The sequence below is a fragment of the Scyliorhinus torazame genome, chromosome 19 (assembly GCF_047496885.1).
Source record: "Scyliorhinus torazame isolate Kashiwa2021f chromosome 19, sScyTor2.1, whole genome shotgun sequence".
NCBI classification, from domain to species: domain Eukaryota; kingdom Metazoa; phylum Chordata; class Chondrichthyes; order Carcharhiniformes; family Scyliorhinidae; genus Scyliorhinus; species Scyliorhinus torazame.
This window is the reverse complement of record NC_092725.1, coordinates 142,172,024-142,197,759: the sequence shown is the minus strand read 5'-3', so window position 1 is coordinate 142,197,759 and position 25,736 is coordinate 142,172,024. Positions and strand designations below refer to the sequence as shown.

The following is a 25,736-nucleotide window of genomic DNA, read 5'->3' as shown; positions in this document are numbered from 1 at the left end:
TAGAACATAGAACATAGAACATAGAACAGTACAGCACAGAACAGGCCCTTCGGCCCTCGATGTTGTGCCGAGCATTGTCCGAAACCAAGATCAAGCTATCCCACTCCCTGTCATTCTGGTGAGCTCCATGTGCCTATCCAATAACCGCTTGAAAGTTCCTAAAGTGTCCGACTCCACTATCACAGCAGGCAATCCATGCCACACCGTAACCACTCTCTGAATAAAGAACCTACCTCGGACATCCCTCCTATATCTCCCATCCTGAATCTTATAGTTCTGCCCCCTTGTAACAGCTACATCCACTCGAGGAAATAGTCTCTGAACGTCCACTCTATCTATCCCCCTCATTATCTTATAAACCTCTATTAAGTTGCCTCTCATCCTCCTCTGCTCCAAAGAGAAAAGCCCTAGCTCCCTCAACCTTTCCTCATAAGACCTATCCTGCAAACATGGCAGCATCCTGGTAAATCTCCCTTGCACCCTTTCCAATGCTTCCACATCCTTCCTATAATGAGGTGACCAAAACTGCACACAATACTCCAAATGTGGTCTCACCAGGTCATGTACAGTTGCAGCATAACCCCGTGGCTCATAAACTCAAGCCCCCTGTTAATCAACGCTAACACACTATCGGCCTTCTTCACGGCTCTATCCACTTGAGTGGCAAACTTCAGAGATCTGTGGACATGAACCCCAAGATCTCTCTGTTCCTCCACATTCCTCAGAATCCTGCCGTTGACCCTGTAATCCGCATTCAAATTTTTTCTACCAAAATGAATCACCTTGCACTTATCAGGGTTAAACTCCATCTGCCATTTTTCGGCCCAGCTCTGCATCCTATCAATGTCTCTTTGCAGCCTACAACAGCCCTCCACCTCATCCATTACTCCACCAATCTTGGTGTCATCAGCAAATTTACTGACCCACCCTTCAGCCCCCTCCTCCAAGTCATTGATAAAAATCACAAATAGCAGAGGACCGAGCACTGATCCCTGTGGTACACCGCTGGTAACTGGTCTCCAGCCTGAAAATTTTCCATCCACCACCACCCTCTGTCTTCTATGTGATAGCCATTTACTTATCCAATTGGCCAAATTTCCTTCTATCCCACACCTCCTTACTTTCTTCATAAGCCGACCATGGGGATCTTTATCAAACACCTTACTAAAATCCATGTATACGACATCAACAGCTCTACCTTCATCTACACACCTAGTTACCTCCTCAAAGAATTCAATCAAATTTGTGAGGCAAGACTTACCCTTCACGAATCCGTGTTGACTATCCCGGATTAAGCTGCATCTTTCCAAATGGTCATAAATCCTATCCTTCAGGACCTTTTCCATTATCTTACCGACCACCGAAGTAAGACTATCCGGCCTATAATTACCAGGGTCATTACTATTCCCTTTCTTGAACAGAGGAACAGCATTCGCCACTCTCCAGTCCTCTGGCACTATCCCCGTGGACAGCGAGGACCCAAAGATCAAAGCCAAAGGCTCTGCAATCTCATCCCTTGCCTCCCAAAGAATCCTTGGATATATCCCATCTGGTCCAGGGGACTTGTCGACCCTCAGGTTTTTCAAAATTGCTAATACATCCTTCCTCGGAACATCTACCTCCTCCAGCCTACCCGCCTGAATCACTCTCTCATCCTCAAAAACATGGCCCCTCTCCTTTGTGAACACTGAAGAAAAGTATTCATTCAACGCCTCTCCTATTTCTTCTGACTCCATGCACAAGTTCCCACTACTGTCCTTGACCGGCCCTAACCTCACCCTGGTCATTCTTTTATTTCTCACATAAGAGTAAAAAGCCTTGGGGTTTTCCTTGATCCGACCCGCCAAGGACTTCTCATGCCCCCTCCTAGCTCCCCTAAGCCCCTTTTTTAAAAATCTCATTCCTTGCTACCTTGTAACCCTCAAGCGACCCAACTGAACCTTGTTTTCTCATCCTTACATACGCTTCCTTTTTCCTCTTGACAAGACATTCAACCTCTTTTGTGAACCATGGTTCCCTCACACGGCCATTTCCTCCCTGCCTGACAGGGACATGCCTATCAAGGACACGCAGTATTTGTTCCTTGAACAAGCTCCACTTTTCATTTGTGCCTTTCCCTGACAGTTTCTGTTCCCATCTTATGCTCCCTAATTCTTGCCTAATCGCATCATAATTACCCCTCCCCCAATTATAAACCTTGCCCTGCCGTATGGCCCTATCCCTCTCCATTGCAATAGTGAAAGACACCGAATTGTGGTCACTATCTCCAAAGTGCTCTCCCATAAAAAAATCTAACACTTGGCCCGGTTCATTACCTAGTACCAAATCCAATGTGGCCCCCCTCTTGTCAGCCTATCCACATATTGTGTCAGGAAACCCTCCTGCACACACTGTACAAAAATTGCTCCATCCGAACTGTTCGACCTATAGAGGTTCCAATTAATATTTGGAAAGTTAAAGTCACCCATGACAACTACCCTGAGACCTCCACACCTATCCATAATCTGTTTTGCAATTTCTTCCTCCACATCTCTATTACTATTTGGGGGCCTATAGAAAACTCCCAACAACATGACCGCTCCTTTCCTATTTCTAACTTCGGCCCACATTACCTCAGTAGGCAGATCCCCTTTGAACTGCCTTTCTGCAGCCGTTAAACTATCCTTGATTAACAATGCTGCTCCTCCACCTCTTTTACCACCTTCCCTACTCTTACTGAAACATCTGCACTGGAACTTCCAACAGCCATTCCTGTCCCTGTTCTAACCATATCTCCGTAATGGCCACAACGTCGTAGTCCCAAGTACCAATCCACGCTCCAAGTTCACCTACCTTATTCCGGATGCTCCTTGCATTGAGGTAGACACACTTCAACCCACCTTTCTGTCTGCCGGTACACTCCTGCGACCTTGATACCCTCCTCAGTACCTCACTACTCTCAACACTGGGTTCTGGACTACAGCTTGTTTTCCCAGCCCCCTGACAAATTAGTTTAACCCCCCCCGAAGAGCCGGAGCAAATTTCCCTCCCAGGATATTGGTGCCCCTCTGGTTCAGGTGCAAACCGTCCTGTCTGTGCAGGTCCCACCTTCCCCAGAATGTGCTCCAATTATCCACGTCCCCGAAATCCTCCCTCCTACACCATCCCTGCAGCCACGTGTTTATCTGCACTCTCTCCCTGTTCCTCACCTCACTAGCACGTGGCACCGGCAACAAACCAGAGATGACCACATGGTTTGTCCTGGCTCTCAGCTTCCACCCTAGCTCCCCAAATTCCTGTTTTAAATTCCCGTCCCTTCTCTTACCTATGTCGTTGGTACCGATGTGTACCACGACTTGTGACTGTTCCCCCTTCCCCTTAAGGATCCGTGAGTCTCTTTCGTTGCCACAGAACCGTTTATCTGTCTCTTTAACTATCGAGGCCCCAATAACTATTGCTCTCCTGCTCCCCCTCCTTCCCTTCTGAGCCCCAGGGACAGACTCAGTGCTGGAGATCCGTTCACCGTGACTTACCCCTGGTAGGTCGTCCTCCTCAACAGTATCCAAAGCGGTATACTTATTACTGAGGGGAACGACCACAGGGGATCCCTGCACTGACTGCTTCCTCCCAGCCCCTCTCACCGTCACCCATCTATCTTGATTCTTCGAGTAACTACATCCCTGAAGCTACTATCTATAACCACCTCTGCCTCCCGAATGATCCGAAGTTCATCCAGCTCCAGCTCCAGTTCCCTAACGCAGTTTCTGACGGCGTCCCTCACCTCAAACATTCTGCAGGAGGAACATTGCACTACCTTCCCTGCCATCCCCTCTCGATAAAACAAGAAAAAGAAAGAAAGAACTTACCTGTTATTCACTCTACCCCTTAGGTTAAAGGAGGTGGAAGGGTGGGGGACACTACTATGTCTCATAGAACATAGAACATAGAAAATACAGCACAGAACAGGCCCTTCGGCCCACGATGTTGTGCCGAACCTTTGTCCTAGATTAATCATAGATTATCATTGAATTTACAGTGCAGAAGGAGGCCATTCGGCCCTTTGAGTCTGCACCGGCTCTTGGAAAGAGCACCATACCCAAACTCAACACCTCCACCCAACACCAAGGGCAATTTGGACATTAAGGGCAATTTATCATTGGCCAATTCACCTAACCCGCACATCTTTGGACTGTGGGAGGAAACCGGAGCACCCGGAGGAAACCCACGCAGATACGGGGAGGACGTGCAGACTCCGCACAGACAATGACCCAAGCCGGAATCGAACCTGGGACCATGGAGCTGTGAAGCAATTGTGCTATCCACAATGCTACCGTGCTGCCCTTAAGAACAAATAAATCTACACTATATCATTTTACCGTCATCCATGTACCTATCCAATAGCTGCTTGAAGGTCCCTAATGTTTCCGACTCAACTACTTCCACAGGCAGTGCATTCCATGCCCCCACTACTCTCTGGGTAAAGAACCTACCTCTGATATCCCTCCTATATCTTCCACCTTTCACCTTAAATTTATGTCCCCTTGTAATGGTGTGTTCCACCCGGGGAAAAAGTCTCTGACTGTCTACTCTATCTATTCCCCTGATCATCTTATAAACCTCTATCAAGTCGCCCCTCATCCTTCTCCGCTCTAATGAGAAAAGGCCTAGCACCCTCAACCTTTCCTCGTAAGACCTACTCTCCATTCCAGGCAACATCCTGGTAAATCTTCTTTGCACCTTTTCCAGAGCTCCCACATCCTTCCTAAAATGAGGCGACCAGAACTGTACACAGTACTCCAAATGTGGCCTTACCAAAGTTTTGTACAGCTGCATCATCACCTCACGGCTCTTAAATTCAATCCCTCTGTTAATGAATGGGAGCACACCATAGGCCTTCTTCACAGCTCTATCCACTTGAGTGGCAACTTTCAAAGATGTATGAACATAGACCCCAAGATCTCTCTGCTCCTCCACATTGCCAAGAACTCTACCGTTAACCCTATATTCCGCATTCATATTTGTCCTTCCAAAATGGACAACCTCACACTTTTCAGGGTTAAACTCCATCTGCCACTTCTCAGCCCAGCTCTGCATCCTATCTATGTCTCTTTGCAGCCGACAACAGCCCTCCTTACTATCCACAACTCCATCAATCTTCGTATCGTCTGCAAATTTACTGACCCACCCTTCAACTCCCTCATCCAAGTCATTAATGAAAATCACAAACAGCAGAGGACCCAGAACTGATCCCTGCGGTACGCCACTGGTAACTGGGATCCAGGCTGAATATTTGCCATCCACCACCACTCTCTGACTTCTATCGGTTAGCCAATTCGTTATCCAACTGGCCAAATTTCCCACTATCCCATGCCTCCTTACTTTCTGCATAAGCCTACCATGGGGAACTTTATCAAATGCCTTACTAAAATCCATGTACACTACATCCACTGCTTTACCTTCATCCACATGCTTGGTCACCTCCTCAAAGAATTCAATAAGATTTGTAAGGCAAGACCTACCCCTCACAAATCCGTGCTGACTATCCCTAATCAAGCAGTGTCTTTCCAGATGCTCAGAAATCCTATCCTTCAGTACCCTTTCCATTACTTTGCCTACCACCGAAGTAAGACTAACTGGCCTGTAATTCCCAGGGTTATCCCTAGTTCCTTTTTTGAACAGGGGCACGACATTCCCCACTCTCCAATCCCCTGGTACCACCCCTGTTGACAGTGAGGACGAAAAGATCATTGCCAACGGCTCTGCAATTTCATCTCTTGCTTCCCATAGAATCCTTGGATATATCCCGTCAGGCCCGGGGGACTTGTCTATCCTCAAGTTTTTCAAAATGCCCAACACATCTTCCTTCCTGACAAGTATTTCCTCGAGCTTACCAATCTGTTTCACACTGTCCTCTCCAACAATATCGCCCCTCTCATTTGTAAATACAGAAGAAAAATACTCATTCAAGACCTCTCCTATCTCTTCAGACTCAATACACAATCTCCCGCTACTGTCCTTGATCGGACCTACCCTCGCTCTAGTCATTCTCATATTTCTCACATATGTGTAAAAGGCCTTGGGGTTTTCCTTGATCCTACCTGCCAAAGATTGTTCATGCCCTCTCTTAGCTCTCCTAATCCCTTTCTTCAGTTCCCTCCTGGCTATCTTGTATCCCTCCAATGCCCTGTCTGAACCTTGTTTCCTCAGCCTTACATAAGTCACCTTTTTCCTCTTAACAAGACATTCAACCTCTCTTGTCAACCATGGTTCCCTCACTCGACCATCTCTTCCCTGCCTGACAGGGACATACATATCAAGGACACGTAGCACCTGTTCCTTGAACAAGTTCCACATTTCACTTGTGTCCTTCCCTGACAGCCTATGTTCCCAACTTATGCACTTCAATTCTTGTCTGACAACATCATATTTACCCTTCCCCCAATTGTAAACCTTGCCCTGTTGCACGTACCTATCCCTCTCCATTACTAAAGTGAAAGTCACAGAATTGTGGTCACTATCTCCAAAATGCTCCCCCAAGGGTTTAGGAACCGTCCAACTTAAGTACAGGTAAAAATAAAACACTTAACCAGCTTCCACTGTGCCCTGCTCAAGAACAGCAATCAGCTGTTATGGGCCCGTGCAACAATTTAAATCTTTACTACTTACCCAGCAGTCACTCTGTCCTCACTATGACCGGATTCAGCTGGAAACTCCCAACAGTAAGGTTTTTAAAAATGTACTCCCCTTCTCAGCAAGCACTCACTCAGCAACCACTGCGGCCGCACGAGAATAGCAATCAGCTGTTATGGGCCCACTCACTCAGCAAGCACTGCGTTACTACCGTTAGATTAGCAGAGAGTCAAACTCATTTGAGAACTGTGTTAATAGTTCAATAAACACGTTGAACTCATTTCAGAGTCTGGAGCATCCTTTAATTAAGACTGCATCAAGTATCAGCCTGCGTTATCCGAAGCAGCATAACACAACAACTATAACATGCATCACAATGCTGAAAATATATCAGCGTCACTCTTGTAACTAATCAGTCTGACTTCAGAAGCTCTGCCACCATGCACAAGTGTCATTTATGCTCACATTGACCATGCACACAGGACTCACTGATGTCCTGTACTGTAGAATACTACTGCTGTGCTTTGTGCATGACTACTTCCTGGGTACTTGTGGAGTACCACAATTTTAAGGAAACCCTGGAAGTATAACCTGAATTAAGCTAACAAAGGCACAATTAGTTCATTGACGCAAGAATCAGATTTTGCACACGAGGCAGGCATGAGGGAATGGGCCACACTCTTCAATGCATTGTTACAACTTCACTGCATGTTACAAACAGCCCCTGTAAAAAAAATAACTAATGGTATTTCTTCATATTTCATTTTTCTCACACCCAGCAGCCTCTTACTAATCTGCACCACAGCCTCATATTGCCTCAACACCCTCGTTATCATGGAAAACCCAGAACAGCACACAGATCTCCAACTGTGTGTCTTAATACGTTTTTATGTGAATCTATCACTACCTATTATTCTTTATCTTCTATCCTTATAGCTATATCTAACCAAGGCGCTGCTTTGAATGGCTGGTAAACTCAATCCCAAACACCTCTGTCTTTCCATATTATCCAATAACCCCTATTCAAAATAGAATTTATACTTTTTAAAAACCATCTTTTTATCAAATATATCACCTCAAAGATACATCTCAAATAGATTTTATTTTGCTACTTCTTTGTATATTCCACCATTTTCTTTATACTCTGTTGTGATGAATCCCGGAAATCAGCGCGCCGCAGTGCAGCATGGGTGATCCCACTCCCGGGATCTACCCGGCTCGCAAAGCCTCGCGAGACATTGGGAGGTAAATCCCATCCATCGTGGCCGGAATCACTTTCTGGCAAATCTGCATATTATAGCGAGACAACGAGTCTCAATTTAATGTGCAGATTTCCGAGGTACCCGAGTATCTTATGGTAGTGGTCTCCACAAACGCGGATCAGACGAAACAGTACTCATGGGAGTTTCCCAGGGGATCAGAGGCACGCGACTGCATAGCCCTTGGGCAGGGTGGTGCCCTGGCACTGCCAAGGTGCCCAGCCTGGCACTTTGTGCATGTGTGCGATGGGGCCAGGGGTGCCCTGGGAGGGGGCATTCAGGCTGGGAGGGGTCAGAGGTCGCCAAACAGAACAAAAACATCAAACCCATTATCTAAAACAAGCGAGCTGCAGTCGTCCCCACCGCATTGCTCCTGGTAGCTAACTCTGTGGCTGGCGGGCGGCTCCCGTCCAGAGTGAACAAAAATGCTAACACAAAGTATACAAACCCCTTAAAACATAGTACTCCATCAGGGAGCTATATATTTACACAACAGTTGTAATAAATAGATCAAAACCCCCATAGAATTAAACCCCCACCCAAGTCCAACTTGCGAAACATTCAACCCACACAAGAGCAAACAATATGCAAACACAAACATGGAACCCCAACAATTTCCTCATAACCACAACTCCACTCCCTAACATCACAAAAAGCCTCAAAAACCTCAACCAATCAGCACCCAGCCCATGCTTTTTTTTTTACAAAAGAATCCGCTCAACAAATGTCTTCCCCGCTCTTTTTCTTGGAAGCTGCGAAGCCTCACGATCACTGCTCGCGGTGGATCGTTGCGATGAGGCTTGGGTTGGAATGCCTGCTGGGCTCAAACCAGTTCGGGAGGAGATGCGAGTCCACCCTCCCCCATCACATTCTTTTCAAAATATTCTGTGGAAGTTGGGACTTCCGCCCCCTCTACAACCCCACATCACAGGTATTTTGCCTCCTTGAACGATTTTCCAAGTCATTCACTTTGGCCTTCAGTGCTCAGCGAGAGACATCTCCACTTCCAGGGAAGCAATCTGGTTGCCGTGTCTCGACGTCCCATGCGCTTTTGCCGTTTTTGTAAAGAATTTAGAGTACCCAATTGAGATACCCCACAGAACGTGAAACGGACGATATCGGGGAGTTCTCAATGGCGTCAACAAAAAGATTTATGGATATGAATGATTTCAACAGAAAATGTGCGCCAAATTTTAGCTGTGTGGTTGCTCAACAGACTTATAAAAAGAATCAGGCAATTTTATTGGATGTCAGAATGTCAGGAGACATTTGACAATCTGAAAACTGTGCTGATCACAGCACCAATTTTGGCGACACCAAATTATGATATGCAATTTAAGGAGGCCATTAATGTGAATGATGTGGGCATTGATGCTGTATTATTACAAGAAGGTGACAAAGGGATAGAAAGACCTGTTGGTTATTGTCCAGGAAAACTAAATGTTCATCAAAAGACGTATTCGAAAAGGAAACACTGAGTTTGGTATTGGCGTTGCAACAGTTTGACATTTATGTTGCTAACAATTCATCAGAGACAACTGTTTATACAGACCATAATCCATTCAATTTTCTGGAGCTTCAGGTTTCTGGAGAAGTTTAAAGATCAAAATGCAGGACTGTTTAGATGGAGTTTATTGCTACAACCATTTAAACATGCAGCAGGAAGAGAAAACATAATTGCAGATGCTTTATCATGACTTGGAGATATGAGAAGAATGGAAGGTTTAGGGCGTGATTCTCCCAGCCCCGCGCCAGGCCGGAGAATCGCCATAACTGCGCCAGGGCGCTCCGACGCGCGATTCTCCAAGGTGCGGAGAATCGGCGTCATTTGCGCCGGCGCGTTTGGCGCAGAGCCTGTTGCTGGCCGGGCCGCCGATTCTCCGGCCCAGATGGGCCGAGCGGCCGCGCGGAAACGGCAGAGTCCCGCCGGCGCCGTTCACCCCTGGTCGATGGCCGGCGTGAACTCTGCGCGAAGGATCGGGGGGCGGACTGTTGTTGCGCGGCCGGCCCCTGAACCCCTACGCCATGTTGCGTCGGGGACGGCGCGCTGAAGAAGTCCCCCGCGCATGCGCGGGTTGGTCGGCGCCCATTTGGCACCGGGAAGGGAGGCTGGAGCGGCGTGAACCGTGCTGGCCCCCCGTGGGCTTCAGAATCACCACTGTCCACAGCTGTTTCACGCCGTCGCGAAACACGAACGCCGTTCACAACGGCGAGAACACTTAGTCTCCATTTCGGAGAATCGCGCCCGTAAAGTTCGGAAAGAAAGACTGAAATTAACTGAAATGCATGAACACAGAGATATGAATCTTATAGTGTAATAAAAATGTTTAGTAATGAGTGGTATTAAAGATGAAAAGGTTCTGAAAATTAATGCATCTTTTCACATTGCTGGTTCATTTTTTAAAGGGGGGTGTGTGATAATGTAAGAAACTGTCATTTTATATTTTTTGCAGTAATGTTATAAAACCTGGGTTAAGATGCATACAGAGAGTATGACTGCGAGAGCAGTGATCGAGGCATTGCAAAAGGTAATCATTGATTTGCAGGTGAGGTTTTCTGCTAACAGATCTGGAGAAACATTTTCTGGTTAACAGATAGCTAGCTAATGAAATTAAATGAAATGAAAATCGCTTATTGTCACAAGTAGGCTTCAATGAAGTTACTGTGAAAAGCCCCTAGTCGCCACATTCCGGCGCCTGTTCGGGGAGGCTGGTATGGGAATTGAACCGTGTTGCTGGCCTGCCTTGGTCTGCTTTCAAAGCCAGCGATTTAGCCCAGTGAAGGACCCCTGAGGTGTAGATAATTTAGGAGGAACATTGTGTTTGGTCCAAGCTAAACAAGTCAAGGGACATCTTATAAGAAGAGACAGAAAAATGCCTTATGCTTTGGGTACAGGTGATGCAGTTAATGGGAGGAGCCAGGTTTGCCTGAAGAGTCAGTAGGGTCTAGAACTCTAATCTGAAAAGATTCTGCACAGAGAAAAGCAAATAAAACCCTGGTTGTTAAATTATTTTATGAGTGGTATTTAATATATATTGGTTTTCTTAAGTGGAATATAGTGGCAGGTTTAAGAAGTAAGTTAAGGTTTCTTCTTTTACATAAGAATCGTTGTAACTGTTAACTGTCAAGCTATTTTTTTGTTGGTAATGTGGTTAATTTTGTGATTAAATTAAAAACAGTTTTAACATAAACAGCAGCAACATTTTCTCATAGCTTTACAAATTGAAAACAGTTGGGTTCTCATTCAGGGTCTTAACACTTTTGCAGCTTTCGTTGGTCTTCATCAGTATTTACGATGCCTCCTATTTTACTATCAAACGCAAATTTGGATAATACTTTTAGCTCTGTATCCAAATTATTAATGATACAGTGAATGATGGTTGTTGAAGAACAGTATACAACAGGGCAACATTACACACTCCCAAACCACTCTGGGAAACTGACTATAACCCTTACCCTCTTTTTTTCCTTCTAACCAGTTTTTAGATTACAGTTCATACCACTAATCTGCTCAACCAATTCTTGTGTGATAGTGTCAAAGATTTATTCAAATATAATTGCTTCAAACTCCCTCTGTTGATTTTCCATACTCTGAACATTACAATGCAAATACTTTTATTTGTTAGTTTAGTAACTGAGCTACCTAATCTTCCCTATTCTCTTAGTGGAGAATCCAGAGATAACTGCTGTTGGAAGTCCTGCTCCTAACCAGGGGGCGAATTCTCTGGCACCGGATATTCGGCAGGGGCGGGAATCGCGCCGTGCCGGTTGGCGGGCCCCCCCCGCGATCTTCCGGCCCAAATGGGCCGAAGTCCCGCCGGCGTAGATTAAACCACCTATCTTACCGACGGGACAAGGCGGCGAGGGCGGGCTCCGGGGTCCTGGGGGGGGCGCGGGGCGATCTGGCACCGGGGGGGTGCCCCCACGGTGGCCTGGCCCACGATCGGAGCCCACCGATCCGCGGGCGGCCCTGTGCCGTGGGGGCACTCTTTCCCTTCCGCCGTCGCCACGGTCTCCACCATGGCGGAGGCGGAAGAGACTCCCTCCATTGCGCATGCGCGGGAATGCCGTCAGCGGCCGCTAACGCTCCCGCGCGTGCGCCGTCCGGAGATGTCATTTCCGCGCCAGCTGGCGGGGCACAAAGGCCTTTTCCGCCAGCTGGCGGGGCGGAAATTCGTCCGGCGCGCAACCCTTAAGGTTGGGGCTCGGCCCCCCAAGATGCGGAGCATTCCGCACCTTTGGGGCGGCTCGATGCCCGACTGATTTGCGCCGTTTTGGGCGCCAGTCGGCGGACATGGTGGAGAATTTCGCCCCAGGTTTCCAAATGTCCTGAATTGCTTTTGTAAGAAGTTGTTTCTAACCTTTCTTATATTGCTGGTTCCACCATGGTCCCACATAGCCACCTTCGAGAATCTTTTCCAGTCTTTGCGAAACATCTCTTAGTGTAGAAGTATGAGGCAATAAAGCATCTGAACGATGGAGTCCCCTATTAATATGATTAATAAAATTCCTACTAAATTGCTCGTTACTCCCCCTCTCTGAACCATTTCACATCCTTCAGAAAATATACATAATAATCCCTTCCTGCATTATACTTACTATATTTATTAATCTGATTTTATATTATGACAAAATACCAGGGAGACATTGAAAAACTTGCAGGATTGCTGTGTAATTAACAAATGAACTTCAATATAGACAAGTGAGAGGTGACACATTTTGGTAAATAAGTGCCTAAATGGAGTAGCGGAACGGAGGGATCTAGTGGTACAAATGCATCAATCACCAAAGGTAGCAAACAATTTAATGAGGACATTAAAAAAAAGTCAAAGCACCACACACAGGGAGCATCAATAGTCCAAGTGTTGATTCTTGTGGACGCCCCTCTGCCAGTCTGGGTAACTGTCTTTAATCCCTACTCTCTGCTTTCTGTTTTACAGCCAATTTGTCATTCATCCCACAATGTGACTTCACAAGCCAGATTTTTCTGATGGAGGAGCGAATTGTAAGGCAGGACTGATCTGGAGTCTCCATTGCTAGCCTGCCAGTAAATGGCATTTTCCCAGGGTCGAGGTCTTAATTGGCTTGAAGCTAGCTTTGCCACCCTCTATGACAGGCCCGTGCCAAGAGGTGGGCCAACTCTAGAGCAGACAGATTAAAAGACCAGTCTCTATTCCCCTCCATTCCCAAAGAACTTCAAAGGAATTAACAGAGAATGTTGTATTGAGAAGGCCTCAAAGTGTATTTAAATGTATTTGAAGTATATCAAAAGCATTTTCTAATTTAAATGTATCTACCCCACCACTGTGATCCACACAATCCCCCACCTCATCTACCCTCCACCTATTGCCCCAAATCCCCCCAACCCACTTTATAAATATACAAACCGAAATCTTGTTAAAAAGCTGAAATTCCTCCAAGAGCCCATAAATTCTGCAAATAAACAATCTGACCTCAGAATAGCTCATCTCAGCAGATGTCTAAACTGAAAATATAAAAGCAATGCATAGTGGTTAAAAATTTAGAAACATACTTATTTTACTGGGCTACACTTAAAATACTGTAAAATGCACGTTACAATTTATTTCATTTTGCATACTTTATAAATTCACTACAAGAACTTTCCCACATTTCCAATGTTGATCTTTTACTTGATAGCTGACAGAACTTAGAATAATTAACAGCAAGAATCCAGTAATTTAAAAAAAATAATTTTAATTCAAATTTTCACAAAATATCAACAACAAAATATAGAAAGAAAAGAACCCTAACCCTAACCCCCCCCCCCACCCAATATACGTAAATAATAAATTAACAGCCTTCATCAACACAGAGGCAAATATACACGCCCCCTCAAGAAAAACAAACCTGCCGTGTCCCACCTCCGCTTCCCCCCCCCCCCCCCCCCCCCCCCACTCCCCGGGTTGCTGCTGCTGACCATCTTCTAACGTTCTGCCAGGAAGTCTAGGAACAGTTGCCACCGCCTGAAGAACCCTTGCACCGATCCCCTTAAGGCAAATTTCACCCTTTCCAATTTAATAAACCCCGCCATATCATTGATCCAGGATTCCACGCTTGGGGGCCTCGCATCCTTCCACTGAAGAAGAATCCTTCGCCGGGCTACCAGGGACGCAAAGACCAGAATACCGGCCTCTTTCGCCTCCTGCACTCCCGGCTCCTCTGCCACCCCAAATATTGCGAGCCCCCAGCCCGGTTTGACCCTGGATCCTACCACCCTCGACACCGTCCTCGCTACGCCCTTCCAAAAGTCCTCCAGCACTGGGCATGCCCAGAACATGTGGGTGTGGTTTGCTGGGCTCCCTGAGCACCTAATACACCTGTCCTCGCCCCCAAAGAACCGGCTTATCCTTGCCCCGGTCATGTGAGCCTTATGCAGCACCTTAAATTGCATGAGGCTGAGCCTCACGCAAGAGGAGGAAGAGATCACTCTCCCCAGGGCATCCACCCACGTCCCCTTGTCAATCTTCTCACCCAACTCCTCCTCCCACTTACCCTTTAGCTCCTCCACCGAAGCCTCCTCCTCCTCCTGCATCACCTGATGCGTTGCCGAGATCCTCCCCCCTCCAACCATACTCCCGACAGCACCCTGTCCTGGACCCTGCGTGGCGGCAACAGCGGGAACTCCACCACCTGCTGCCGAACAAACGCCCTTACCTGCATATATCTGAAGGTGTTCCCCGGGGGGAGCCCAAACTTCTCCTCCAGCTCACCCAGGCTCGCGAACTTCCCGTCCACAAACAGGTCCCCCATCCTTCTAATACCTGCCCTGTGCCATCTCAGGAACCCTCCGTCCATCCTCCCCGGGACAAACCAGTGGTTCCCCCGAATCAGGGCCCATATCGAGGCCCCCACTTCCCCCCTGTGACATCTCCATTGCCCCCAGATTTTGAGGGTAGCCGCCACCACCGGGCTCGTGGTATACCTCGTTGGAGGAAGCGGCAGCGGCGCCATCACCAGCGCCTCCAGGCTCGTGCCCACACAGGACGCCATCTCCAGCCTCTTCCATGCCGCCTCATCCCCCTCCATCACCCACTTATGCACCATCGCCACGTTGGCGGCCCAATAATACCCACAAAGGTTAGGCAGCGCCAACCCCCCCCCATCCCTGCACCGCTCCAGAAACACACTTCTCACCCTCGGGGTCTTCTGCGCCCACACAAACCCCGTAACGCTCCTGTTAACCCGCCTGAAGTAGGCCCTAGGGATCAGGATGGGGAGGCATTGGAACAGGAACAAAAACCTCGGGAGCACCGTCATTTTAACTGACTGCACCCTACCCACCAGGGACAGTGGCAGCACGTCCCACCTCTTAAACTCCTCCTCCATCTGCTCCACCAGCTTCGTGAAGTTAAGCCCCTCCCCTGCCGACTAGCCATAGCCCTTCCTAGGCCAGCCACGTGCCCGCGCCTCCCGCACGACCCGTTCCCTACAGCGGCAGACCCCCGCCCCGACCGCCTGTATCAACTCTAGCTCCCGCTTGGCCATTCCAGCAGCAACCCGGTTTCCCCCCTCCCCCCCCCAGCTAGGTCCCCACCTAGCTGCATTGCTCCCCCCATTGCACTCCCGTAAGTCAGCTGACTCCTGCTGACCCCAGCCACTCCCGCCGCTCCATCGCCCCCCCCCCCCCCCCCCCCCCACCCCAAAGTGTGGAACTTCCCCTCCCCCCCTTGTCCACCAGCAGGCTCTTATCCATTCCACTCCCAGCGCGGGAGAAAAGCCCTCGCTTCCCTGCTCCGGCCCCGCCTCTTCAACCCTAAGCGCGGGAAAAAGCCCCGTTTTCCACTCGCCCGGCCCCGGCTCCTCTGGCTCAGCTCCCTTTCCAGGCCCGGTCCCACTACCCCCGTTTTCCTCACACCCCGCCCCCCCCCCCCCCGCGGGGCCCCATCTCCCCAACCGACCATCAGCCCCCCAAGCAGTTTACCTACCCCCCCCCCCCCCACCCGGTGGACCTAATCAAAACAATGCCCAATCAACCCCCGAAAAACAAAGAACCCCCCTGGAAACACAACACAACAATCCCCAACCATCCCTCCACCGCGACCCCTCGACCCGGTCCTTAGGCGAGTCCAGTTTTTCAGCCTGAGTAAAGGCCCACGCCTCCTCCAGGGACTCAAAATAATGGTGTTGATCCTTTTAGATGACCCACAGATGCGCCGGCTGTAGCATACCGAACTTCACCCCCTTCCTGTGCAGCACTGCCTTCGCCCGGTTGTAACCGGCCCTCTTCTTCGCCACCTCCGCGCTCCAATCCTGGTAGATCCGTACCTCCGCATTCTCCCACCTGCTGCTCCGCTCCTTCTTGGCCCACCTTAACACACATTCCCGATCAGCAAACCGGTGGAACCGCATCAGCACCGCCCGCGGTGGCTCGCTGTGCCTGGGCCTCCTCGCCTGCACTCGGTGGGCCCCCTCCAGCTCCAAGGGCCCCTGAAAGGCCTCCGCTCCCATCAGCGAATTCAGCATGGTGACCACGTAGGCCCCCACGTCCGATCCCTCCACACCCTCCGGGAGACCCAGGATCCGCAGGTTCTTCCGCCTCGACCGGTTCTCCATCTCCTCGAACTTCGCCTGCCATTTCTTGTGGAGCGCCTCGTGCGCCTCCACCTTCACCACCAGGCCCAGGATCTCGTCCTCGTTCTCCGAGACCTTCTGCCGGATCTCCCGGATCGCCGCCCCTCGGGCCGTCTGGGTCTCCAGCAGCTTATCGATTGAAGCCTTCATCGGCTCCAGCAGCCCTGCTTTCAGTTCCTTAAAACAGCGCTGGAGAAGCTCCTGCTGCTCTTGCGCCCACTGCCTCCACGCTGCCTGGTCTCCGCCCGCCGCCATCCTGGTCCTCCTCCCTCGCACCTTTCATTGCTTCAATGCCACTTTTTTTTAATCGCCCTGCTCCTGGTCCAATCCACACACTATCGGGGGAATGTTGCTGTCCCCATCCCACACCGGGAAACGTCGAACAAGCGCCGTTACGGGCCCTAAAAAGAGCCCAAAAGTCCGTTTTTAGCGGGAGCTGCCGAACGTGCGACTTAGCTCCGCATAGCCGCAACCGGAAGTTAGCAAGAATCTAGTATGACATTCACTTCTTTAATGAGAAAAAATATCCATTTTGTAAGTTAGATAGCCAAACGGAGGATATTTTTCAGTAATTGCCCAGGTTTGTCTGCAACTGTTCAAAAAGAGGTGCACGTGAGCAACTAGGTTGCTGTTCTTTGCTAGCAGTTCATCACACACAAAGATAAGTCATTTCTACAACATGTCAATAATGTCAAGCAAAGAGTTGGAAATTATATTATTTAATGGGTAGATAAATCTGCCATTCACTGTCACAATGAACACAGATACAAATAATGCTACAGTACACATGATTTGCTGATGGAGGAGGCAGAGCCCCCCCCCCCCCCCCCCCCCCCCCCATACAGCTGGTGTAGTGTTGGATTACTGCTGAAGCCTGGCTACCTCGCTTAAAATCACAAAACCTTCCAGGGATGGGACCACAATGTTAATAAACTTGTTAATAGCAACGAGGCTCAATTGCTTCCCAGCCCTTGGGAAAATGATGCAGGGCAAAAATAACAGAGGTGAGATGTTCAGCTGTTCTGCTCGACAGACGTTTTGTTTTCCGCCCTGTGTCCATGCCCTTCTGGTCAGAGATGGGACAATGTACCCTGACCGTAGTCACATTATTTTATCCAATACCTTCTGAAAATCCAAATATATTTCAACTATTAGTCACATCGTTACTTTCTGTTACTTCTCCAAAGAAGTCAGTCAGGTTGGTCAAGCAGTTTCCCCGCCATTATCGGAGAGAATTTCCTGTAGATCTCTTTGTGGCCCTATCTTTATTCTGATATTTCTTTTGTTATATCTATGTGGTTGTAGAATACTCAACCATTTCTATTTATTTCTTTTCTTTCTATTTCACATTTGAAGATTTTCCCCATTGTTGACCTGTTTGCTACCGTTTGTATAAAGTTAATTTAGGCCAGCTTCAATTTAATTGAAAATTGCCCTTTCCCAGAGCAAAACTTTTACCGTTCACTATTATTGTTTTGTATCTCACATTGAATCAATGTTGTGGTCAACTTAATTTCCCCAAACTAGATCAAGCAATGCGCCTTTCCTGCTAGGCTAGAAACCGACTGATCTAGGAACCAGTCTTGAACACATTCTAAAAAATATTCCCCAGTTTCTCAACTTGGAATATCTTTGTTTTGGAATAGTTAATATCATTTACGACTAATGTTCTTTATCTTGCATCTCTGAACTGTCTAAAGATCTTGATTGGTGGCCTGTAATGCAAATTAGGACTCATTCTTCCTCTTTATCAACTCTATCCATATGGATTCTGTCTCAACACAAACCCCCAGGACACCCTTCAATTGTTGGGTCATGTTAGAATCCTTCAATAGCACTGCTGCCTCATCACCTTCAATTTCCTCCGCATTTCTCCTGAAAACATTATAGCCAAGGCATTCTAGTCCTGTCCAAACTTAATTGATTTTGATTTGATTTATTGTCACATGTATCGAAGTACCATGAAAAGTATTTTTCTGCGGCCAAGGGAACGTACACAGTACGTACATGGTAGACCAAAAAAAAAATTGAGAGTAAATTGTCAAATGGTACATCAACAAACAGTGATTGGTTACAGTGCGGAACAAGGGCCCAAAGCAAATACATGAGCAGAAGCAGCGTTGGACGTCGTGAATAGTGTTCTTACAGGGAACAGATCAGTCCGAGGGGGAGTCGTTGAGGAGTCTTGTAGCTGTGGGGAAGAAGCTGTTCCTATGTCTGAATGTGCGGGTCTTCAGACATATATTCATGATAAATTTGTTTTTATCTGTTCTTGTCATTTAAATTTTAATGACATTTTCTGCCCCTTCTACAGCAGCGATTTATCTCTCACTATTTCACAGCCGCTACTTAACAAATAGCTTCATAAAACCCAAATATGTTTCCAATCAAAACTGTTGCAATTTTTTCAAATAGAATTTTGTGAATGATTGGTCTATATTTCCTGGGGTTTTTAGGGGGGATTTTGACTCACTTCAACCAAATTGGTGAATCAAGAGCCTTGCCGTTACTTTCCCCGGCTTACAGATGCCACAAAATCCGGTTTGGGAGCACTGCATCGAAATAGGTGCTTGTTTAGTGGAAACCCTCGCTAACAAGCCTGTAAAATATTTTGTGCAATTGCAGGTGAGATGAACCATGTGGTGCCATTGCTTTGTGGTGGAGAGCAAAATCGAGATCAATTATATACTTTTTATTATTTATTTAATACGGTTTGAAAAGTCAGTTTCTGGGGATTTTAAAAGGCCAGTGAGTTCTGTACATTCTTCAAAGATCGTTCAGAACATACATACGGAAACACAACAATTCATTCACCATGTTTTGTTTTGCAGATATTCTGAGATAAGTCAACCTTACCTATTAGGAGGGACACGGTGTTAAAACTCTTCTCCAGTTTGCTCAGAAGAACAGAAAGAAAGCAATCCGAGGAAATCGCATTGACATCTTGTGTACATTGGTCATATACCACCACCTCCTGCCCACCATCCAGCGTAATCTGTAATAATAATGGGAGAAGCAATTTGTAGAAAGTATTGCCCACAATAGTCAATGCAGCTCGATCTCAAAATGCAAGTCAAGCATAGTTCACTTTGATTTTCTTTGCACAGGTGAAATTATGATCTGGATATCATCTCCCAATGGAGTCCCATTGGGAAAGCCACATGTAAACTATTTCCTCATACACACAATTTCCGTGAGCTGGTGTGGGTTTCAGAAGCCCTAAAAAGACGGTCCTCCCTGGCGAGTTAGTGACCAGAAGGGGAGGCCAGCTGAGGAGGTAAGTGTAAAATGTTGTGACACCTTCAATAGTCATTATTAGATGTTTCAGTGTAATGTAGATATATTTTTAATGCAGTGACCCATCACAGGGATCTGTCATGCAAAAATAAGTTGACCCGTACATCGATCAGCATTATGTAATTTGTTATAACCTGCCTGTTTACCATTGGCTGGGGACTAATGACAATCCCACAATCCTGTGGGAGTATGAGCTTCCCCAATGAGGGGGGCGGAGAAACCATTAGTAAACTCCAAGTATAAATAAAGCTGGCCAGTTTGGAAAGAGCAGGAAGGAGTGTGCAGCAAGGGAAGTTGCTGCTGTTATATATACACGTTATTGTAAATAAATGTTATTACTTGCAACCCTAAATTTTATGGACACCTTGCCTGTCACGGCATCACAGATCCGTGAGTGGACCCAGACAGAGCCAGTCCTGTCAAAGGTTCGGCACATAGTCCTGTGTGGTGGGCAGCATAGACAGCTCCCAGGCGAGTTGCGGGCATTTTCCTCCAAGCTTTCAGAATTCAGCGTGAAGACGGCATCCTCTTGTGGGGGACGCCTGTGATTGTCCCGGAAAAAGGACAGGAGCTGATACTAAGAGACTTGCACAATGGGCATCCAGGTGTGACCAAAATGAAAATGTTGGCCCGGAGTTATGTCTGGTGGCCAGGCCTCGACACCGACATTGAGAAGGTGGCCCAAAACTGCTCCATTTGCCAGGAGCATCAGAAGCTTCCGCCGGCCGCGCCCCTACATCACTGGGAATGGCCTGGGCGGCCTTGGGCACGCTTGCATGCGGATTTCGCAGGCCCTTTTCAAGGATCCATGTTCCTTCTATTAATTGATGCCCAGTCTAAATGACTAGAGGTGCATAAGATGCTGGGCACAGCGTCCTGCGCAACAATTGAGAAGATGCGTTTGTCTTTTAGTACGCATGGCCTCCCCGAGGTGCTGGTCACGGATAATGGCACTCCATTCACGAGTGAGGAGTTTGCGAGGTTCATGAAGATGAACGGCATATGCCATATCCGCACTGCCCCTTACCACCCGGCTTCAAATGGGTTGGCAGAGCGCGCAGTGCAGACATTCAAACGAGGCCTAAAGAAGCAGTCTTCCGGATCAATGGACACGAGACTGGCTCGCTTTTTGTTTACGTACAGGACCACCCCCCATGCGGTGACTGGGGTAGCTCCCGCAGAACTCCTAATGGGCCGGAGACTTTGCACCCGCCTTAGTATGGTTTTCCCGGACATTGGCGCAAAAGTACGCCGCACACAAGAACGGCAGGGACAGGGTTTTTCTCGGCATCGGCCAATTCGGCAGTTTGCGCCCGGTGACCCAGTGTTCGTTCGCAATTTTGCTGGTGGTGCCCAGTAGGTTCCTGGTGTAATCTTTCGCCAAACGGGCCCTATATCTTACCAGGTGCAAGCCCAGGGTTGTCTCCAGCGCAAACATGTAGACCACGTTCGGTCCAGAAGACTATCCCTTCCAAAGATTCCCCGCCCCCGGAGCTCATTGCTACAGCCACAGAGACCAGAGACAATGGAAGGTAGTCCTCACAATCTTCCTCTGGTGCCTCACTCAAAGCCTGCGCAGGTCGTTACAGAAACGCGCGGAGTTAGAGACGCCGAGATGACAGAGGCAGCAGACTCTGACTCCGAGATGGAGACACAGGACGCATCAGAGGGGGAATCCTCGGGCCCACAGGCAGTGGATGTAGAATCGTTACGCCGTTCATCACGGAAACGCCGGTCTCCGTCTCGTTATACGCCGCCTGATCCAGCGCCGCGTGCAAATGGTGTCCGGCCTGCGGCAAAACGGGTCCGACGCCCTCCTTCGCCAGGGTCTTCGGTGGATTCCTTGGACTTTGGGGGGGGGAGGGATGTTATAACCTGCCTGCTTACCATTGGCTGGGGACGAATGACAATCCCACAATCCTGTGGGAGTATGAGCTTCCCCAATGAGGGGGGGGGAGAAACCATTAGTAAACTCCATGTATAAATAAAGCTGGCCAGTTTGGAACCAGCAGGAAGGGGTGTGCAGCAAGAGAAGCTGCCGCTGCTGCTGTTATATATATATATATGTTATTGTAAATAAATGTTATTACTTTGTATCCTTAAAACTCGTGCTGGATTCTTCGTGACCCTCACAAAATAATTGTTATGCATTACAGAACTTTTCCAATTGTCAAAATAGCATAATGAATCAAATCACTTTTTTATAAACACAAATGTTGTGACAGCAGGAGCAGCTTTGTGCTCGGATTTAATCGACAGTTATGGCTGTCAAAAAAACCTTGCTTTTGAAAGTTGAAAGAATCTCTGCACTTACTCTCCTTCATCGATTGATAGGCACTCCGTTTTGAGATGGAAATGGGACCTCATTCTGTTCTGTCAGTTGCAGGTAACATAGCCAAAGGCTTTTGTTATGACAACTGTAGACATTATTAATGCTTGACTGGCTTTCAAAAACTTCTTAATGGCTTCAATACAGCAACTGGCCTACTGATCGAAGAATGATTAAAACTTTTAAGGGGTGTAATAACAAAATGCACCTTTGATGTGGTTTCTTGTATGTTTACAAATTTGATAGGCACTTGAAGAGTCACAATTCTTTTTGCACTGGAGTCGGTTACATCCAGTTTCAATCACAGTGTGTTTGAACACAGAGTTGAATTTAGAGGTTTAATTTTTTTAACAGTTTTAAAAGTATTCCCATTGTTGTTGCGTAACTCCTGGGGACTGTAAATAATGCATCCTGGGTGAGTGGAGGTGGCATGGGATGGGTTGGAAGTGAGATTTAAGGGGCCTTTAAACGATGTTGGTATCTGGGCTGTTGTAATGGAGTCTCAAGGAAGGCCTTCTAACTGTCTCACCCCCACCCCACCATGCCTCAGGCATTCCACCGCAGTTCACAAAATGCACGATGAACCCAAACCCTTGTTTGAAAAGACAAGAATCCTGGGCAGTCATATATAGGCCGGGTGTGCATTTTGAAATTTGCAAAAGAACGCCAGTCAGGTTTCCTAACCCACATGAAAATTTAGACCAATGCTTTTATTGCAAAATCTTCAATGTTTCACAAGGATGTGAACATTATTATACTTTTTCAGCATCTCCTCACCTATTATCAGCGCCATATATTAATTTGTGTATAGGTTCCCCAAAGATGGATTACAAATTAACTATGACTCCTTACTGAAAGGATCCTGTCGATTCCCTTATTTTCCATTTATTTTGCTTTGTTGTAATCATTTTTGATCCATGGATATTTAATGGACATACACCTTTAAGTCAAACAGAGGAAGTGAGGAACTCAAAAGTTGCTAAATGTTACACTGTACTATTGGAGATTCAGCTTTTCAACAGAAGAACTCAGACTTTATGGCACCCAAGAGATCAGAGGGATTTGGTTCGATTGGTTGGCTGGCGGCCAGTGGATTGGCCAAAGACCGTACTCTGCCCGGCGACAGACAGTGATTGGTTTCAGTCAGGTGGGAGGGTTTCAGAGGACCCAGGAAGGAAACAGAACTCTCTCCTGGACACCGAGAGAAGAGGCTGAGTTGCTCTCACTCTCTCTCGCCCTCCATCTTTCTCCAAAACAGTTTCCTGCATGCTAGTTTCTGAATCTTCCAAGAGGCCTGGAAATCCTGATGAATCTACAGTGAAAACCAACACAGACTGAAAACAAGAACACCCAACTCACAGCACAGACTAAAAAGAATCTATTTGGAAGACGTCCATCTGAAATGGAGACTTTTTTACTCTTCGTATGATTTTTCTGTGTGGGTGGGTGTAGCCATAGACCAAAGACTTTGGGTGTTTTTCTAAGAATTAACTGTAAATTTCAATTGTGTTGTGACTCCGGGTCCAGTGGGGCTGGAATTGACTGCGCAATAGCCCAGAGGGCGTAACATTACATGAAATCAAAGATGGTGTTAATTATCCACATCACAGTTGTTAGATCAGATCATCACAGGAAGGACCCTTAACAGCGATACTTTACAGACCCCCCCCCCCCCCCACCCCCCACTCCTAATTTTTAAATAGAATTAACATTTGGGGCTGGTTTAGCACAGGGCTAAATAGCTGGCTTTGAAAACAGACCAAGGCAGGCCAGCAGCACGGTTCAATTCCCGTACCAGCCTCCCCGAACAGGCGCCAGAATGTGGCGACTAGGGGCTTTTCACAGTAACTTCATTTGAAGCCTACTTGTGACAATAAGCGATTTTCATTTCATTTTTAAAGAGATTTTAACTTGACAGCTCCCCAGAGAATACATCAAATCTTATGATTTATCAAGCACTCTTAACCCTGCAAGATACTCTCTTTTTGTATACATAAACATGTATTATGGCTTGATTTAATCTCGTATAATTGTATTTTTTTCTGCTTTGTTTTCACATAAAAATGATTGGAGCTAGAAATAAGAAAACGGTAATGCTGTTCTTCAAGATAACATCCAGCAAAAATAAGCTTTGGCAGAAAGTGGTGTTTTATCAGCAAGTAATCCTGAATCAGGAGTCAGTGGTCTCCAAGCTGAAAGGTTAGTTTACATCACAAACAAGATAATGATCAAAAGATCAGTTCGGAAACTGAAATAACTTATTTTAAGGAATGGATGTGCATGACTAGAGCTCTATAAAAGATCTTCAGCTTTCCTTTACAATTCTATCAACAAACAAAGAAGAAAAATAAATCACTGAAGGCTATGTTCTCTATTCAGAGCATAAGCAGTTAATATTGCTTATTTTACTGTATGACTGTTGCTCAAAGAAACTGGGAGGTATTTAATCAAAGCGATGGGGATCTTGTCCATCAACTGGAGAGCCAGCGAGATCCCTATATCACCTCCTTTGGGGCAGGTCCGACATCTTGTGTGACAATCAGGCACTCCGGAGGCTGGGAGAAGGACTCCGGGGGAAAAGTCACTCCAGGCAATTGGAGGCAGGCAGGCAGCAGTGGGGGCAGTCACTGCTGTAAGCAATGCACCCATCAGAAACTCAGGGTCAGCAAGGGCCCAGGTCCAATGGTGAGACAGGGCAGGATGGGATGTGTGGGTCGCAGTGCTGGGGGGTGCATTTGGAAGGGGGTCAGCAGCAACTGCAGGGGTGGCTCTCAGTGACCCCCCCCCCCCCCCATTCCTTTCCTGACGAGACTGGAGGGGCATCTATGAGCCCACCAACCCCAGACTAGGGGTAGAAGCAAGAAGGTGGTAGGGTCCCCACTCAGCATCCAGTGTGGCAACCAGAATTGGACACAATATACCAAATGAGGCCTAACTAAGGTCCTGTACAGCTGCAACATGACTTGCCAATTTTTATATTCAATGCCTCAACCGATGAAGGCCAGTATGCCGTCTGCCTTCTTGACCACCTTATCCACATGCACTTTGCCACATTGCCACTTTCAGTGATCGGTGGACATGCATGCCCAGATCTCTCTGTCTATCAATACTCGCAAGAGTTCTACCATTTACTGTGTAATTCCTACATGCATTGGACCTTCCAAAGTGCGTTACCTCACACCTGTCCAGCCAAGACTCCAACCAGTTTATATCCTGCTGTATCCTCTGACAATCCTCTTCACTATCCGCAATTCCACCAACCTTTGTGTCGTCTGCAAACTTACTAATCAGACCAGCTACATTTTCTTCCAAATCATTTATATACACCACAAACAACAAAGGTCCCAGAACTGGTCCTGTGGAACGCTGCTAGTCACAGCCTTCCATTCAGAAAAGCACCCTTCTACTGCTAACCTCGGTCTTCTGTGCCCAAGCCAGTTCTGTACCCAACTTGCCAGCTCTCCAATGATCCCACGTGACTTCACCTTTTGTACCAGTCTACCATGAGGTACCTTGTCAAATGCTTTACTGAAGTCCATGTTTACATAATCTACTGCCTTTCCCTCAAATATCATCTTTGTCACTTCCTCTAAAAACTTGATCAAATTAGTGAGGCACGACCTCCCCTTCACAAAACCATGCTGTCCTCC

General features: G+C 47.3%; 1 protein-coding gene across 3 annotated transcripts in view; it reads right to left on the bottom strand.

Annotated features, from left to right (window-relative positions):
* The window catches only part of dusp16 (dual specificity phosphatase 16), a 166,214-nt gene that overhangs the window by 55,778 nt on the left and 84,700 nt on the right, over positions 1-25,736 (bottom strand). For all 3 annotated transcript variants that reach the window (XM_072485345.1, XM_072485344.1, XM_072485346.1), the window contains one exon: positions 19,317-19,455. In XM_072485345.1, coding sequence (XP_072341446.1) covers positions 19,317-19,455 — 139 coding nt within the window. The remainder of the gene's footprint in view (positions 1-19,316; positions 19,456-25,736) is intronic.